The sequence below is a fragment of the Clavelina lepadiformis genome, chromosome 8, assembly GCF_947623445.1.
Source record: "Clavelina lepadiformis chromosome 8, kaClaLepa1.1, whole genome shotgun sequence".
In the NCBI taxonomy this organism is placed as follows: Eukaryota; Metazoa; Chordata; class Ascidiacea; order Aplousobranchia; family Clavelinidae; genus Clavelina; species Clavelina lepadiformis.
This window is the reverse complement of record NC_135247.1, coordinates 18,757,290-18,775,365: the sequence shown is the minus strand read 5'-3', so window position 1 is coordinate 18,775,365 and position 18,076 is coordinate 18,757,290. Positions and strand designations below refer to the sequence as shown.

The window sequence follows — 18,076 nt, the reverse complement described above, 5'->3', positions numbered from 1 at the left end:
CAACCAGTCGCTTGTTGTTTCTTCGCTAATTAGGATCCTGGCAGGTGGTTGGAATGGTTCCAATCCATTCACCATCTTCTCCACAGCGCATAGGATTGTTACCGTTCAAAGATTGCATGTCGTCCACGCATTCAAAGGTTACTTCTGAACCAACTTCGTAACTGTCTGTAAATGGTGTCATCGTAAATGAACCGTCTGTTTGAGGTCGGTTGCAAACGGAATTACAGAAATAATTCCAATATTTTGGAGTCCAGCGTCCCTTTGAACAACTCAGCAAATTATTCATGCTCAGCACTAAGTCACCAGCACACGTCACATTTAAGCTTTCTCCAGATAAAAACTCCTCCCGGCCGTTGTTATTTATTTCAACTCCTTCGGACAGAAACTGAGTTCCTAAGATGCAATTCTTCTCTGAAAATATAAATGTATTAACTTGAATATATGATTAGTGAAAGTTTTATATCTAAAATCAGATTAGATTAATGGGAATAATTGTTGAGCTAACCTTTGCAAAACGGCAGCGGCTGGGTCCATGTAAAATTATCCTGGCATGTGATTACTTCGTTTCCTTCAACTTGGTATCCATCATCGCACCGGATATTAAGTTTGGATGAAGGTGCGTAGAGGTTACCACGTAGACGACCCCATCTTCCATGATCCGGTTTATCGAGAGCAGGACACGTTGTGACCTCAGCTAAAACATTTAAACATAATTCGCTAAATAATGTTAAACTTGCCTTCAATGAAATGATGATGTAGTATTCATGCTCACCTCTGCACGAAGGCCTTGAATGGCTCCATGTATAATCATCCCGGCAAGTTATCATGTCGTTTCCATCCACTTCGTCCACTTTCCAGGGCATTTCCTTTCTGGAGTATTAATAAAATTTTACGTTGTTAAGTGATGCAAGCTGTTAATTTTGTTATTTCGAGAAACATACTTTTCAGGTGAAAACTGCTTGGTGGTTACTTTAAGGATGCTGTATCCATGTAGCCTACCTCTGCATGTAGGTACAGATCCATCCCACGTGTAGTCATCTCTGTATCTAATTGATTCTCTTCCTTCGACCTCATAGCCTCCGTTACATTCAAATCTGATTGTTGAACCACGAACATGAACTCTGTTGGCTGATTCTGCAATTCTTCCATTTGCAGGAGCAGTGACCGAAGGGCAAGTCAGTGTCTCTAAGAAATTAAGAACTTGCGGGGATAAATAATTTGTTATTCTTTTTTGCATGATGTACGTATAAATATAAGAGAACGGTATGAGCAGGCATTGTGCTGTTTCCATTGAAGAAACTTAAATATTCACAGCTAACGAGTGTAAAATTCTGTGTAGCATAACCTAAACGTATAGTTTCCATAGGCTACACTAAGTATTTTTATGGCATTCAGTTTTACCGCAAGTATTTGGCGGAGATTTATTCCAGGTTCCGTCCCTCCTGCATGTTATTTCGTCATAACCTTCTATTGTTTGCTCAATGTCCCGGCAACTAAACTTTAACCTGGTTCCCACGTCATACTCGTCCTGCTGATTATTTCCTAATAATTGTATTATGTCTTCTATCCGCGGCTTTGGACACTGTACGACTACAAACAAAAGAATGTTTAATAATAAAACTTTAAGCACTGCTCGATAATGGTTTATTTAGAAACTATGCTCGCGTCAATAATGACGCACTATAAAAATAGTTACAGTAATTAATTATATAATGAAATGCCAAAATCTTTCGGACCATTCTAGACCTACCAAAGTATTAATATTTCTCTAGAAATAGGCCGAAGAATGAAAAAGTATTGAAAAATGAAACGAAGCCAGAAAGATAAAAAATAATAATGTAAGTTGAAATTTCGTGTCTAACCGTTGTCGCAGTGTAACCCGAACGAATTTTCTGGACAAACGCAGTAATAATAGCCGTTCCCGGAATGACAATTTCCGCTTTGACAAGACGAATTCCAGCAAGGGTTGAAAACTACAAAAAAAGCAGTGTATCAGGAGTAATCCGAAAAGCAAAGCACCATAAGTAAATATATCCTACTTCTCTCGCAATGATCCCCTCTTGTATATGAAGGGCACTGACACTCGTAGCTTCTGAGGTTACTGTCGGGAACGCATCGACCATCATTCATACACACGGTGTCGCTGCAAGGGTCCATATCTGGTACAAAATAGATACAACCTATGATCTTGTCAAGCAATTACAAGATAAGTATTGCAGCATATATAATGGCAGAATAAAGTATAGTAGCATTGTATGAAGCCTTTCAGGTTAACATGACTTTGTATAATAAATTTGTCAACTCACCTCTTTCGCAAATATAATAGGTTTTTCGCCAACAAGTGAGATCATTCCATCCTCCGTTTCGAAACATACTTCCGCAGTCTTCATTTCCTGAATTGCTCGGTTCACGCCAGTTCCAGTTTTCATGAGTCAGGCGTGTATCGTCAATCCAGCGCCAGCGTCCTTCTTGTTTTTGATCAGTCATTCCGATAAAATAACCATAATTGAAAGGTGTACGTCCAAGACTCCCAATAATTGGTGAAAGTGCATTTTGAATCATCTCTGTTTTTACCAAGGCAAGATCTCCCCCTAAACTCTGACAAGCGTCTCTCGCATCATTGAAGTTTTTCTCGATTCGAAAGATTAAGTACTCCTTGTCAGAGTAACCTGTATGTACAAGTGGATCCACTAAAATAATTTCATCGTAGTTCAGACAATAATATGATGTACCTTGGCTTATTTACAGCTGATTACTTATGGTAACACAGACATAAGTCTAATATTATATGAAAGTGGTTGTAAACGCTATGTAAATGTAGAGAGTTAATGGCAGCAAGAATCACGGAGTCCACACAAGCGTGTCAACTCATATTTGAAACATTTCCGGACTGAGGCATGATTCGCCATATACATTGTTTGACTACACACATTTTGTTGCCTGTTCTAAAAATCACTCAATATAAGCTACAGTATGTGCGAGTAAACCCGGATAACAAGACGCAGGAAAGAATTTACGGACAAACGTCATTGCAAAAACACAAAATGGTTATAAAATATAATTACAGACAAGCAACGGCCAGGTCTTTCGAGATGTTTGCCAACTAATATTTGTTCTAATGTAACGGTTTTTATAGTTATGTGTATTGATAGATTATTTCTTTTTTAACGCTTCGGATAAATGGCAATTTTTTTTAACTAGTTCAATTAAAGTTACTAACGGTAAGCGTTTAAAAATGGAAATAATACGAATGATTGATTAGAAGGTTAGATCACGCTTAGATTTAAGGTAGTAAAGTTTAGCTTAAACTATAAGGCAGATATTTTCGCTTTTGTGTATTTTTATATAATTGTTCAAATTGTAACGCGTAGTCACGGCCCAGGTTGAAAAGCAACTTTTACTTGTTTTTGTTGCTGGACATGGAGTAGAACATCTTTCTACTTCTGAGGAAGAGCCCTGGCATGCTCCTCCGGTACGACCATATCTTCCACAAACTCTCCATCTTCTTCTGTTTCCCTCACCACAGGTAACTGAGCAAGGAGTCCAACCACCCCAGGATTTCCAAACTCCTGCGTATTATGCCATTGTCGTTAGTATTCTTCATGTTCTAATATACGCAGGATCTAACCCATTCTTACCATTGTTTAAACGTGCGTTTTCATTTCAAAATTTAATTTTAAAAATCTCCTAATTTTGTAGATATTGTAATACCATTGATTATTATAGACTAATTGCGTCAAAATCGCATTAGAAGTCAAGTTAATACGGACGTTTATGATAAATAGCAATTATTATCAATCCGTCGTTTATTACCACTATCGGGAGGACAATCTCTTGTTTTGCACTCTTCTGTTTGTCTTGCAAGTCCGGGGCAAAGATAAGATCCAGGAACACGGCCAATACATTCCCTGGATCTACTTCGAGTTCCATCACCACAATCCTCGGAACATAATTCCCATTCACCAAATTTACCCCATGCGTCTATCGTATCCACAAAGCAATAGCACGAAATAAGAAAACTATAAAACTCTTCAAGCGTTTCTGTATACCTGGCCTACATAAAGACCCTGATGCGTAGATTTACAACTACACTAGATGTGAGATACTAGATAGGGTGTGCACTGGATACACTTCAAACTCACCGTATTCTTCCAAATTTGCCTCAACGGCCTCAGCGTCCTCGGCAAAATGACCGATTTTCCACTCACTTCCCAGTCGTTGTGGAAAGTTTGACGTCATTCTTTTGCTAAGCCAAGTATTTCCACCATCAAATCTCTCTCCTAATCGCCACATGCGCCCTGAAGCATCACATGAGATTTCAAATTTTTATGTGGGAAACACAAAACCTTTCCGTGATTTATGTGTGTGTTTAATTGCAGAAAGCAATTAGATGTTTATCTCATCGTATTATATGCAATAATAAACGTTGCTTTGTCATCATAAACAGGGTTTGTGACGTGTGAAAAATAAAGTACCTTACATACCAAAACTGCGGTAGAAGTAAAATTGTTTACCATTTGCAGTTTCCTGAACAGAAAGGTAAGTGTCGTCTTCGCTTGTTGTGTTCAAACGATAGAACACGTTATTTTCGATGAGCTTGCCTTCTACCGGCAAGTAAAATCCGTTGTAGCGTGGTGCTTCTCGGTCGTCGTAAGTTAGCTTGAAAGCTTTTACTTGCGAGTGCCACTTCATGCAGATAAACTCTTTAGGATGATAACAACGTGCCCATTCGGTATCACCAAAGCGACCAACTGTTGTCAAGCAATCACTACTCTTGATGTTTGCAGCTAAGTTTATAACGAGGCCTCCCTCCTTCGACAAGTACAAGTCACCGTTTTGCCATTTCAAAACACCTTCTTTTCCTTCATCACTTATTCCTATCCAGAGCTCCCTGTTATCGTGCAACATCTCAACGAATTTATCCCGAACGTGGTTGTCTCGAATAATCGGCAAAGTTGCTCCTTCTCTGCGACAGGTTTCAGTGGCATCTTGAAAGCTTTGTCTCTCATTGAACCTCCGAAAACAGAAGGGAAACTTTTCGGTGTAGCCAGGAGGGCAGGGATTACGATCTGAAATATTAGACAACTTTAGGAATTTCGAGTGAGCTTCGTTTAAGTTTTACTGGAATGCTTTTAACGAGGATTGAATGAAATGAATTTACCAGGCAAATAGCAGTTTGGAGGATCGTTATTCCAACTTCCAGATGCTTGACAAATTGACCTAATTGCACCCTCCAAATCAAGTCCTTCGTTGCATGAATATGTAATTTTTTCCTCGAAAATATATCTTTCCTTTCTGGGGATTGACTCGCCGAAGTCGGGGTCAGAGCGCTCACAGGTGATTTCTGCAAAAACGCAATTTATTTTTGCGGATAAGCCGTAACATAAATCGTAGAGCCCTAGAGAAGTAGGTGACTTGATTAGCAAGGTATACTGTATGTAAGGACTGCAGTAAAGTTGAGTATTACGTTGGCAAGTCGGTACAGGATGCGACCACGTCCCATCTTCAGTGCATGACAAAGTTCTGGCTCCATTTAAGCGATAACCTCTACTACATCCATATGTTATAGTATCTTCATACACCCAAGACATTTTGTTTGCTGGTCTTATTTTGTCGACGTTACGTGGTGGTGTGGGATGCTCGCATGATCTTACTGTAAAGTAAACACAATAAAATTCTAATAAGTTAAAGCTTCAACCTGTTGTTCACACAGCACTAAATTACATACGTTTCAACATTGTTTAAAAGCAATTCATGAAACTGTTTCAACATCATCTTGCTACAGACTTACTTGTGCAAGTAGGTAGAGGATCAGACCAACGACCACTTGACGTGCAGCGTGATTCAGCCGATCCTGACAACTCGTAGCCACGATCACAAGTGTAAGTGACTCGGTCGCCATAAACCCATTGACTTTTATTAGGGTTAGCTGTAGAATGTTGTGGAACGTCTCGGTGTACACATCGTCGTACTGAAACAACAACGTGCATTTTGAATCATCTCTGTTTTTACCAAGGCAAGATCTCCCCCTAAACTCTGACAAGCGTCTCTCGCATCATTGAAGTTTTTTTCGATTCGAAAGATTAAGTACTCCTTGTCAGAGTAACCTGTATGTACAAGTGGATCCACTAAAATAATTTCATCGTAGTTCAGACAATAATATGATGTACCTTGGCTTATTTACAGCTGATTACTTATGGTAACACAGACATAAGTCTAATGTTATATGAAAGTGGTTGTAAACGCTATGTAAATGTAGAGAGTTAATGGCAGCAAGAATCACGGAGTCCACACAAGCGTGTCAACTCATATTTGAAACATTTCCGGACTGAGGCATGATTCGCCATATACATTGTTTGACTACACACATTTTGTTGCCTGTTCTAAAAATCACTCAATATAAGCTACAGTGTGTGCGAGTAAACCCGGATAACAAGACGTGGGAAAGAATTTACGGACAAACGTCATTGCAAAAACACAAAATGGTTATAAAATATAATTACAGACAAGCAACGGCCAGGTCTTTCGAGATGTTTGCCAACTAATATTTGTTCTAATGTAACGGTTTTTATAGTTATGTGTATTGATAGATTATTTCTTTTTTAACGCTTCGGATAAATGGCAATTTTTTTTAACTAGTTCAATTAAAGTTACTAACGGTAAGCGTTTAAAAATGGAAATAATACGAATCATTGATTAGAAGGTTAGATCACGCTTAGATTTAAGGTTGTAAAGTTTAGCTTAAACTATAAGGCAGATATTTTCGCTTTTGTGTATTTTTATATAAGCTTAATTGTTCAAATTGTAACGCGTAGTCACGGCCCAGGTTGAAAAGCAATTTTACTTGTTTTTGTTGCTGGACATGGAGTAGAACATCTTTCTACTTCTGAGGAAGAGCCCTGGCATGCTCCTCCGGTACGACCATATCTTCCACAAACTCTCCATCTTCTTCTGTTTCCCTCACCACAAGTAACTGAGCAAGGAGTCCAACCATCCCAGGATTTCCAAACTCCTGCGTATTATGCCATTGTCGTTAGTATTCTTCATGTTCTAATATACGCAGGATCTAACCCATTCTTACCATTGTTTAAACGTGCGTTTTCATTTCAAAATTTAATTTTAAAAATCTCCTAATTTTGTAGATATGTAATACCATTGATTATTATAGACTAATTGCGTCAAAATCGCATTAGAAGTCAAGTTAATACGGACGTTTATGATAAATAGCAATTATTATCAATCCGTCGTTTATTACCACTATCGGGAGGACAATCTCTTGTTTTGCACTCTTCTGTTTGTCTTGCAAGTCCGGGGCAAAGATAAGATCCAGGAACACGGCCAATGCATTCCCTGGATCTACTTCGAGTTCCATCGCCACAATCCTCGGAACATAATTCCCATTCACCAAATTTACCCCATGCGTCTATCGTATCCACAAAGCAATAGCACGAAATAAGGAAACTATAAAACTCTTCAAACGTTTCTGTATACCTGGCGTACATAAAGACCCTGATGCGTAGATTTACAACTACACTAGATGTGAGATACTAGATAGGTTGTGCACTGGATACACTTCAAACTCACCGTATTCTTCTAAATTTGCCTCAATGGTCTCAGCGTCTTCGGCAAAATGGCCGATTTTCCACTCACTTCCCAGTCGTTGTGGAAAGTTTGACGTCATTCTTTTGCTAAGCCAAGTGTTTCCACCATCAAATCTCTCTCCTAGTCGCCACATGCGCCCTGAAGCATCACATGAGATTTCAAAGTTTTATGTGGGAAACACAAAACATTTCCATGATTTATGTGTGTGTTTAAATGCAGAAAGCAATTAGACTTTTATCTCATCGTATTATATGCAATAGTAAACGTTGCTTTGTCATCATAAACAGGGTTTGTGACGTGTGAAAAATAAAGTACCTTACATACCAAAACTGCGGTAGAAGTAAAATTGTTTACCATTTGCAGTTTCCTGAACAGAAAGGTAAGTGTCGTCTTCGCTTGTTGTGTTCAAACGATAGAACACGTTGTTTTCGATGAGCTTGCCTTCTACCGGCAAGTATATTCCGTTGTAGCGTGGTGCTTTTCGGTCGTCGTAAGTTAGCTTGAAAGCTTTTACTTGCGAGTGCCACTTCATGCAGATAAACTCTTTAGTATGATAACAACGTGCCCATTCGGTATCACCAAAGCGACCAACTGTTGTCAAGCAATCACTACTCTTGATGTTTGCAGCTAAGTTTATAACGAGGCCTCCCTCCTCCGACAAGTACAAGTCACCGTTTTGCCATTTCAAAACTCCTTCTTTTCCTTCATCACTTATTCCTATCCAGAGCTCTCTGTCATTGTGCAACATCTCAACGAATTTATCCCGAACGTGGTTGTCTCGAATAATCGGCAAAGTTGCTCCTTCTCTGTGACAGGTTTCAGTGGCATCTTGAAAGCTTTGTCTCTCATTGAACATCCGAAAACAGAAGGGAAACTTTTCGGTGTAGCCAGGAGGGCAGGGATTACGATCTGAAATATTAGACAACTTTAGGAATTTCGAGTGAGCTTCGTTTAAGTTTTACTGGAATGCTTTTAACGAGGATTGAATGAAATGAATTTACCAGGCAAATAGCAGTTTGGAGGATCGTTATTCCAACTTCCAGATGCTTGACAAATTGACCTAATTGCACCCTCCAAATCAAGTCCTTCGTTGCATGAATATGTAATTTTTTCCTCGAAAATATATCTTTCCTTTCTGGGGATTGACTCGCCGAAGTCGGGGTCAGAGCGCTCACAGGTGATTTCTGCAAAAACGCAATTTATTTTTGCGGATAAGCCGTAACATAAATCGTAGAGCCCTAGAGAAGTAGGTGACTTGATTAGCAAGGTATACTGTATGTAAGGCCTGCAGTAAAGTTGAGTATTACGTTGGCAAGTCGGTACAGGATGCGACCACGTCCCATCTTCAGTGCATGACAAAGTTCTGGCTCCATTTAAGCGATAACCTCTACTATATCCATATGTTATAGTATCTTCATACACCCAAGACATTTTGTTTGCTGGTCTTATTTTGTCGACGTTACGTGGTGGTGTGGGATGCTCGCATGATCTTACTGTAAAGTAAACACAATAAAATTCTAATAAGTTAAAGCTTCAACCTGTTGTTCACACAGCACTAAATTACATACGTTTCAACATTGTTTAAAAGCAATTCATGAAACTGTTTCAACATCATCTTGCTACAGACTTACTTGTGCAAGTAGATAGAGGATCAGACCAACGACCACTTGACGTGCAGCGTGATTCAGCCGATCCTGACAACTCGTAGCCACGATCACAAGTGTAAGTGACTCGGTCGCCATAAACCCATTGACTTTTATTAGGATTAGCTGTAGAATGTTGTGGAACGTCTCGGTGTACACATCGTCGTACTGAAACAACAACGTGCACATTATGAGTCTTAAATGCTATTTCAGAGTATTGGTAATAACTCACAGATTGTGAAACAGTCATTCTGTAAAGTTGTATTTCTGCAGAAATAATTCTTTTACAACGCTGTGCTATATTAGAAGACAGAAATGGAAATTCTTGGTAAATACTTTTTCTCTGTATAGTTTGAGAATGTGTTTACAATTAGATGAATCCTAAATACATCTAAGTAACTCTGCGTCCAAGAATAACTGTATCAATAGTAGCGTCACGATGACAAAAATACAATAAAACTGCTCACTGCGGCAATTGGGTAAAGCATTTGACCAACGTCCAATAACTAGACAGGTTGATGAAGGATTTCCTCTTAAGTCATATCCAACATCGCAAGTGTAACTTAGAACATCATCTACCAGCCATCGCGACTTGAATGAACTTGGTGTGGCTTCTGCAGGTGTGGTTCGGCGTGGACAGGTTATTTCTGGAAAATTGTTTAATTGGATGTGATTGATAAAAGTACAACATTTTAAACATCTTTTCCCTTTTAAATGTTCATTTATCATCCCTTCAACACATATTTCATTTCCAAAATACCCACCGTCGCAACGTGGTGGTGGGGAAGTGAATGTTCGGTCTTCTTGGCAAGTTGCCCTAGAGATACCAACCAGTCGATATCTTCGACCACAAGAGTATGTTATGGTCTCATCCAATGCCACTCTGCTATACCTTGGAGGTTCAACAGAACCGAAGCTTGGAGCTCTGGGTACGACGCATTCTAACTCTGTTTACAATAATGAAATTGTTTTAACACAAAACTAAGTAGCCTACAAGTGTAAATCACTTATATACTATCTTACTTATCGGTTCGTCAAGAGCAAGAGAAGCCCCTGACTTAGTTATTATATGCAGCAACTGGCTATTGCTTCGTTAGAACCGTCAATAAGTTGTTACTTGAACACATTCTAGTCATGAAAATTAACTAATCATTTGTTTGTATGTGTTTTTACAATATATACAATAAAAGACTTAAAACATTAAACAATGAAATCCAAAACAAGAATTTCGTAAATTAATCTTTTGTACAACAATGCACGGTATTTACATTTAAAAATCTTAACAAAATAAACTAACTTTCTAATGCAAGCGTATATAGATGTTTTACTGAACAAATTGATAAAGCATTTGATTATGTTGTAGAAATGAATGGAATTAGGAAGCTTGTATAACTTAAAGTAGAAGTTAATATCATGCAAACATAACTCATATATTTAGTTTTACATTATATGCCATCCATCGCGATATAAATGGACTTGGTATATATTCCTTGTCAGGTCTGGTTCAATCTCGAAAAGTTCCTTGAATGGTAACTGCATAAATGCGCTTAAATTTAAATCTCGACACAGCCAATCTTACCCAAGCAAGTTGGTGTTGTTCCGGTCCATTTCTTGTCGGATCTACATGTCCTGGTTCTTGTTCCTTTGAGAATGAATCCATCGTTGCAAGTGTAATGAACTGTATTGCCATAAGTTCTGTTACCTTCGATTGTCCCATTGCTGAATGTATCCAAATCATCACAAGGAGCTTCTAATTGAGAAACAAATAAAAGGGTATTGTAAAGCAGAAAACGTGTAAAAAACTGGACCAATATTTCTTAGACTTTGCCAATAAAAAGTTTCGATTACTTGAAAACATAATGAATGTCTCGTTATCGGTTTTCTACTACAGTACAACTATTTGTTTTTCACCAATTTGTTACTTGGATTAATACAAGACATTCCACAAACGTCATCACAGACACATCTCTTCAGTGCTCCTCTACAATCTGCATCATTCTCACAAGGTTTCTTGCAAGTTCTTCCTTCCTCCACTTGGCAAAGATCAGCACGACAGATTGAGTCAAGATGAGATAATTCTAGTAAATATTCAAAGTAATTATTGCAAACGTTTGTTTTTATTTGTTAAATTACAATTTTTCGACTAATGGGAACAGAACCTGATTCTGTTTGTTGTTGTATTTCAGTAATCCAGGACATTAGCGGAGCTACGCTTGTGTAGTATCCTGGAAATTGGTGTTTTATGCTGTTTTCTGTGTATGTTGATCCACATCCCCAACCCCAGCTCACAATTCCAATTTGCATCCAACATCCCTTGCCAATAACATTCTCTTTGAACTGTAAATAAAATTGAAACGTAATAAATATCATGTAAACTTGCATTTATTTTAGATAATCCTCCTTAAATTTTAATAAAAAACTCATAACAACTTAAGATTTGCTGTAATTGAGCTTCAGAAAATCTCTGTTTCAGCTTCGCCCACCTCTCGTACAAGTGTTCCGCCGCTGTCTCCTTTACATGCATCAGTAATAATATCAGGGTTTCCCCCAATTCCACAAATCATTTGGTCAGTAAACGTTATTCCTTCCGGTAAACCTTGTTTTCTCATCTGTGCAATACTTCGATTGCACCTGAAAAATTATGAAATAAATCTAACACTTCGTAAACCGATTTATGTTTAAAAATATCTAAGAGCACAGCAACTTCAAAGGTTTTTCATAGTTTATCCAGTGACAGTGACAGTGACAGTGACAATAACAGTCGCAGTCGCAGTCGCAGTCGCAGTCGCAGTCGCAGTCGCAGTCGCAGTCGCAGTCGCAGTCGCAGTCGCAGTCGCAGTCGCAGTCGCAGTCGCAGTCATAGTTACAGTCAAAGTCATAGTTTTATTTTTTTGTAAAAAACTCAACAAGCGATCTCATTTTTCATATTTATTGCAATCAATCGGATCAAACTTCCGTGAAATGAAATCTACTTTGGAGTCACCTTTCATCGTTATGAAGTCGAATTAGTGCTTGGTTTAAAAATTTCGAAACTTTAAAATCAAAATCCGAGGGATTACGAATCCTTGTTTCACCAAAACCAGTAATGACTGTTAGAACAGACTTTCTTTCAAGTTCTCCTTTTTCGATCAACCAGTCGCCTAAAACAAGTTTAAGCTTCAATTTACGGACAAAATCATTTTAAAAAATATATTTTCTGCAATTGTACATGACCTACCTTCAGTTTTGCATTTATCACTTTCTGAAATCTTTCTCCCAAACAACGTCCTTTCATTTCTCTCCAAATATTCACTGACGCAATTTCCATCCATGCATGGCAAGCACACTGGTCTCACAAATGACGTATAATTCACCCAACCTGCATTTCCAGTTTCGTGCCAGTACAAGCCAAGTTGCTTCAATTCTCTGCCTACAAGAACCTGTTGCAACATATCGATTTTGTTCGTCAGTGTTTTCAGAAAAAAGTTGATTTCAAACATTCAAGATATAGCTCTTGTTTTGAAACACTTTTCAGTTGCAACATATTCTGGTTTCATCAAACTTCTAATGCTATTTGATTAAACAAAAATTACTAAAGCTATGTCGTAATCAAATGTGTTGATGGAAAATTTTTCGTGCTCATAAATCTTCTTTGCTCGAAAAACTTGTACATGTGAAGAAAGCTGAGATTGATCGCTTTCCGGTAACTGTCGAATTCCTTTGAAACAATTGTTACACAACAAACTTAATCAACGCTTTGTTGTTTTACAAAACAATCTTTCAATGAAATTCAACCAACCAAACGTAAGCAAGATATTGTGCGCCCAATCTCTTGGTCTTGCCATGCCATGAAAGACATGAGCAGCTGTGAGAACCCATCGATGGTTGATTAAAGACCCACCGCCTCTCACACGGCGATATGTCTACAAACGGAACATCTTTTAGGTAAACTCGAAGTTTTAGCTGAGAGTTAAAGCTACTGTATATATGTAAATAATCAAGCTTACGTATGAAACTCTTGCCCGATTTTCGGCTATTAGAACTTGCCAAGGCCAAGCTGCCAAATTTGCTTCTGTTCCTTTTACAACTCTGCCAATACTTGCTCTTTTCTTCACATTTCCAACATCTCCAGACATTCCGCATTGACAAAAGTCTATAGAAGCATTTTGTTAGTCTTGTTTAAATCGTAGTTCTTTGGATTTTAGCTAATTTTGAAATTTTACTGCGAAAATTGAATTGATTTTGATTTTAGCAAAAGTAGACATTGGTTTGAAAACATTTATATTAGTCCATGTTTTAATTTAATATGATGATTTTTAATTTGTTTCAAAATTTAAACCACATGTTGAACTTTTGTAATTTAAAAGTATTTCAGTAGAACTGAGTAATAAGCTTTACAATTGAACTGCTAACTTAGAACTAACCTTGGCCCTTTAAAGTATCGGGTACTTCAATGGAAGTTGGGTTGACCAAAAGCAAATGTCTGGGATAAGTTAGGGATTGGAGTTCTTCATAGGTAGCACTCTCATGAACATTTGATCCAAATGCTATTACGTAAATCTAAAACATATTGCGTCATTCCTGGTGTAAAATGTGAACAAAATTCAAACCAAAAATAAGTTAGATAAATCCAAAACATAAAATATCGAAACATTTATGTTTAAGTGTTGACTTTAAAAGCGCTCGCGAAAATTTAAACATATTATTTATTAAATTAAAAGTTTGTAGATGAAATCCATACAAATGTACGTTTAGCAAATTTTTTGACAATCCATCTATAAAATCTTGCATCACGATTTTTGGGGAAATCAGTCCTGGAAAATGTTGACCTTAAAAAATTAAAAACAATCTGTAACTAAAATCTTGGGTATAACTGAGTTGATGACGCACATATACTCCTTTTACCATTGATAAACAAGAAAATATTCCTCATGTTTTCCGAAATGTTTTGTGCGATGCTTAAATAGACTTCCCGTAATTTTCGCAAACCCTCCGCAGTGTTTCTCAGTTCACCAACATTTTGCACGAACTTTTCTGTGCCAAATCACGAGTTGATAACATTTTTTGTTATTTAAAGCTCATTTTATAAACATTAAGTTTTGTTTCAACTTCTCTTTTTCCTTTAACCCTTTCCTTTACCTCTGTCTGCTAAAATAGTCCTCAGCGATCGAATTACTTCTTGTGTTGGAACTGAAGCAAACCTCAGGACAACTTTGGATCCTGAAGCAAAAACAATGATGGCGCATTTCAAGTAGTTGTCTCTGCTTGCCTGTAAATTTAAAAATCAATTTGTTTTCACAAACACTTTGATGCTCGTCTATATACAAGATAGCAATTATGTAGGCCTACTTTAAAAACATGAAAATGTTTACCAACCTCAATTACAAGATTCTCAGCAAACTTCAGGGAAACTCTAAGAGTTTCATCACTGACATCTTCAGAAATATCAATAACAAAGATTGTTTCATGCAATATTGTTGATGTTGATAATAATGAATGACCCAGGCTGTGGCTGTGGACAAGATCTTCGGTTGTTTCCAGATTTCCTTGAAGTCGACGTAAAGGAGCTGAATTGCTGGCAGGGTATCGAGGGTCTGAAAAAAAGCGCAGTTTCATGCGTTAAGAAAATGAAACTTTTCTGTAGCTTTTGAACTTTGAACACGCACCCATTAGTACGTACTCTATTGCGCGCCCTTCTTTTCCAGATTGAGAGACTTAATAATATTCTAAACTTTATCGGATATACAAAGATACAGTTTACACTTTTGTTATTACGATGAGCTCAATACGACACCTATGCATTTCGGAGCACCACCATCGCTCCACTGTAGGAAGTAAAAACATTCTTGTTGTCGATCTCCAATCATCGAGTATCCTTCATCACATTCAAACTCAACCATCGTTCCCACCGTGAAGTTGCTCCTTGTCAAGAGATTACCGTTTATTGGAACTCCAGGATGCGGACATCTTGATTCATCATCTAAATAAAAACCACGACAAATTACAACTACTCTGCTATAATTTTGTCTCAGTATATACGCCTTTCCTTTTAAGGCATTGCATGAAAACTCCAACAAGGCATAGTTTAAATATTTTCCAAGTAAGCAAAAGGTTCATTCACCAATCAAATCGCAAATTGCGTTTAATCCACTCCACTGTCCGTCTTCCATGCACGTTTGAACGCTGTCTCCTAGAAACCGTTGCCCTGGAGAGCACTGAAACGTCACTTGGTGTCCAACCAAATATGCGCCATGCTGATACTGCACAATTTCGCCACCCATCGATCGAATTGACGGCAATGGATCACCACAAGTTGTAGCTATAACGATTTAGCAAATTGGAATAATTCAAAAACCATGTTTGTGACGTTAAAATTGATAATTTTTGTTCCTAAAAAACGTTTAAACTATAAGGTTGATTTGTCAACATGACCTTGGCATATTACTCACGAGCGCAGTTGATCAATCTTCCACTCCAGTTTCCTCCTCCTTTGCATTTCCTTGTTAAATCTCCGGATTGAGGATAAAATCCGACGTCACACCGGTAGTAAGCTCTTCGTTGAAATCCTTCTCCGTCATATTTGATTGAAGCGTGTGTGGATGGTGGGGCTTCCCCGCAATTGATATCTTAGGACAGTAAGATTTGAAATATAACAATTAGTCAATGAAAGTTACATAAAAATAAAGATGATTGATATTATTATGTGTAAATATATCACCTGGGTTCACACAAGTCCTACCACAATACCCATCACACACACAACTCATGTCTTCCGTGCACTCTGAACTTGTCACACAATTTGTTCCGCATATCATGAGATTTCGTAAAACTTTTTTTTCGTCAAACCTGCGGCAACTTCCTGAAATCAAAGTAACAAGTTTATGTGCAACGACTTTGTTGTATTGGAGATAATAGCAAATGGTTTAGTTACAGCAACATATCATAAAACGCTTCATTGTGACGCGTTTTGAACGACTTTATCTTTGATGTTTATTGACATTCACTTACGAGCACAAACCGCCAATCTAGTCCAACTTTTCCTTCCATGGCATAAGTTGAAATTTTGAGATCCTTCTAAACGGTAACCAGGCGCACACTCATACTCAGCCCTATCATCATACTGGTAAGGTGGCGACGGTTTCAATACGAGTGATCCGTTCGAGTGTCTTCGATAAACGCGAACTCTTGCTATATTTGGTGTCACCGATGGTAGACCGCAAAAGTTATCTATAAATAATGTTAAATATTATGTAAACCTCTGTTTTTATTTTTCAACTGCATAACTCCATAACATTCCAAGAATACTTGCTGAAATATTTGAAAGGAAAAAGAAAAACTTTGCTGACCGTACATACATGTTAAAATAATCTTGTCTTCATAACTTTACTGTCAAATCATTCAGTCGTACATTCCAGCTTTATCAGGAACACATTATAACTTACTCATATTGATGCAAGACATTCCACATTCGTGATCACAGCGACATGTTTTTCCATCTTTGCACTGAGTTTGTGACGAACAGGGCTTACGACAAGGTCGTCCTACAGCATCTGCTGTTGTTTGGTTTCGTCTTGGACACTGAGCTGAAACTTTGAAAACATGAATTAATTGTAGCATAATCAGAAATGGTTTCCACAAACGCATAGTTTTTTCTAACTTTATTATCTTTGACTAATACAATAACGTATGAAATACTCGTTTACTTTGGTAAGTTGTTGAAAGCAAAACGATTACTGCACAAACTTGACAAAACTTGATCTCCATGTTTTCTGAAACTAAATTTTCTTTCTTTAACATTAAAGGAATCTTATAAGCGTATGTCTAATTGCCTGGAGCGATTTAAATAGGCAAACTCGCAGAAAAAATTTATCGCGGTTTCGTTTGAAAACTTTTTGTTGTGGTTTGCGCATTAACGATCCTAAAATAACTTTACGATTCCGTTTTGAGATTACAAGTTTTATAAACCGTCATATAAAATTCCCTTTTGCATAATTACTTGAGGCTATATTTGAAGAAAGTCAACAAATGACGCAAAGCAAATGTGGTATTTCGTCACCAAATACAAAGACTAAATGAGTTCGTCAAATCACCTTTCTTTGAAGTCGAAGTTCTTTCACTGCGCTTAATACTAAGACAATCATTATTCTGTACAAAACTGGCCAGCACGTATTTTGCGGCTGTTCATCTTCATACAACAAACGTAAGACTGAATTCAAGACACGAAAAATACGCAAAGAGATCTAGAACTTATATGTTAACAACACATCATTAATATGAGAGATTGGAAGAATAGTTCATTTGAGCAAATTTTATATTGCACACCGAACAAGAATGCTACATGCAGCATAGATTTTTGAAATGTTTAAAAAAAATTCTTTTCCTGTGCTACGAGTAAGCTGTCAATAATTTCTTGAAAATCGCGGTCCGTGTAATTAGAATGATAATTAATGATTACGAAATTACCAAATTACCAAATGATAATTACCAAATCATAATTAGAATGAAATATAATTAGAGTCCGGAATGATCAGACGACTGCGAGAAGTGTGGAACAAGTTGATAATAAAGTGATACGATTTATGATATTTATTAATGAACATCTGTTTTGAATTAACTCATAGTAAGCTGTGACCTCACTCTCAGGCGCGTGTGTTTTCCAGTGAAGTATACACGCTTTTCTTCGAGAGTAATCAGCGCGTTTTAAAGAAATGGTATTTTCCATTATGCAACCAACAACAACACTGAGGTTTGTATAAACTCTGTCAGTTATTTCAGCTTATGTTTGCAATCGAAGTAGAATTATCCCTTCCTACTAGACTTGATACATTGTTTAACAGTCATAATTCATCAAA

The 18,076-nt window shown here is 37.5% G+C and overlaps 1 protein-coding gene across 1 annotated transcript; it reads right to left on the bottom strand.

The window, feature by feature from the left end:
* Positions 1 to 554: 554 nt before the first annotated feature.
* Positions 555 to 17,085, bottom strand: LOC143468452 (uncharacterized). Its single transcript, XM_076965675.1, has 44 exons — positions 16,928 to 17,085; positions 16,667 to 16,813; positions 16,233 to 16,451; positions 15,943 to 16,083; positions 15,674 to 15,850; positions 15,346 to 15,543; positions 15,019 to 15,204; positions 14,601 to 14,818; positions 14,364 to 14,493; positions 14,130 to 14,258; positions 13,974 to 14,053; positions 13,649 to 13,784; positions 13,232 to 13,377; positions 13,024 to 13,147; positions 12,818 to 12,942; positions 12,463 to 12,664; positions 12,229 to 12,385; positions 11,729 to 11,876; positions 11,405 to 11,582; positions 11,168 to 11,323; positions 10,825 to 10,995; positions 10,010 to 10,192; positions 9,713 to 9,892; positions 9,234 to 9,413; positions 8,910 to 9,095; positions 8,604 to 8,786; positions 7,957 to 8,511; positions 7,585 to 7,740; positions 7,256 to 7,423; positions 6,845 to 7,012; positions 5,792 to 5,971; positions 5,468 to 5,653; positions 5,162 to 5,344; positions 4,515 to 5,069; positions 4,143 to 4,298; positions 3,814 to 3,981; positions 3,402 to 3,569; positions 2,307 to 2,669; positions 2,040 to 2,159; positions 1,863 to 1,973; positions 1,402 to 1,590; positions 1,000 to 1,185; positions 773 to 870; positions 555 to 694 (listed from the first exon to the last, which is right to left on the bottom strand). Exons 1-43 carry the CDS (start codon positions 17,019 to 17,021, stop codon positions 824 to 826), a joined length of 7,833 nt encoding a protein of 2,610 aa, XP_076821790.1. The 5' UTR covers positions 17,022 to 17,085; the 3' UTR covers positions 555 to 694; positions 773 to 823.
* Between the last annotated feature and the right edge of the window lie 991 nt (positions 17,086 to 18,076).

What these genes read in the sequence shown, in the direction of transcription:
- LOC143468452 (XM_076965675.1), bottom strand. Translation starts at nt 17,021, where the DNA reads ATGTTAAAGAAAGAAAATTTAGTTTCAGAAAACATGGAGATCAAGTTT. An exon ending in AAGATTGATCAACTGCGCTC is followed by an intron (nt 15,544 to 15,673) that starts GTGAGTAATATG and finishes AAATCGTTATAG; the next exon opens with CTACAACTTGTGGTGATCCA. An exon ending in CGATACTTTAAAGGGCCAAG is followed by an intron (nt 13,378 to 13,648) that starts GTTAGTTCTAAG and finishes ATGCTTCTATAG; the next exon opens with ACTTTTGTCAATGCGGAATG.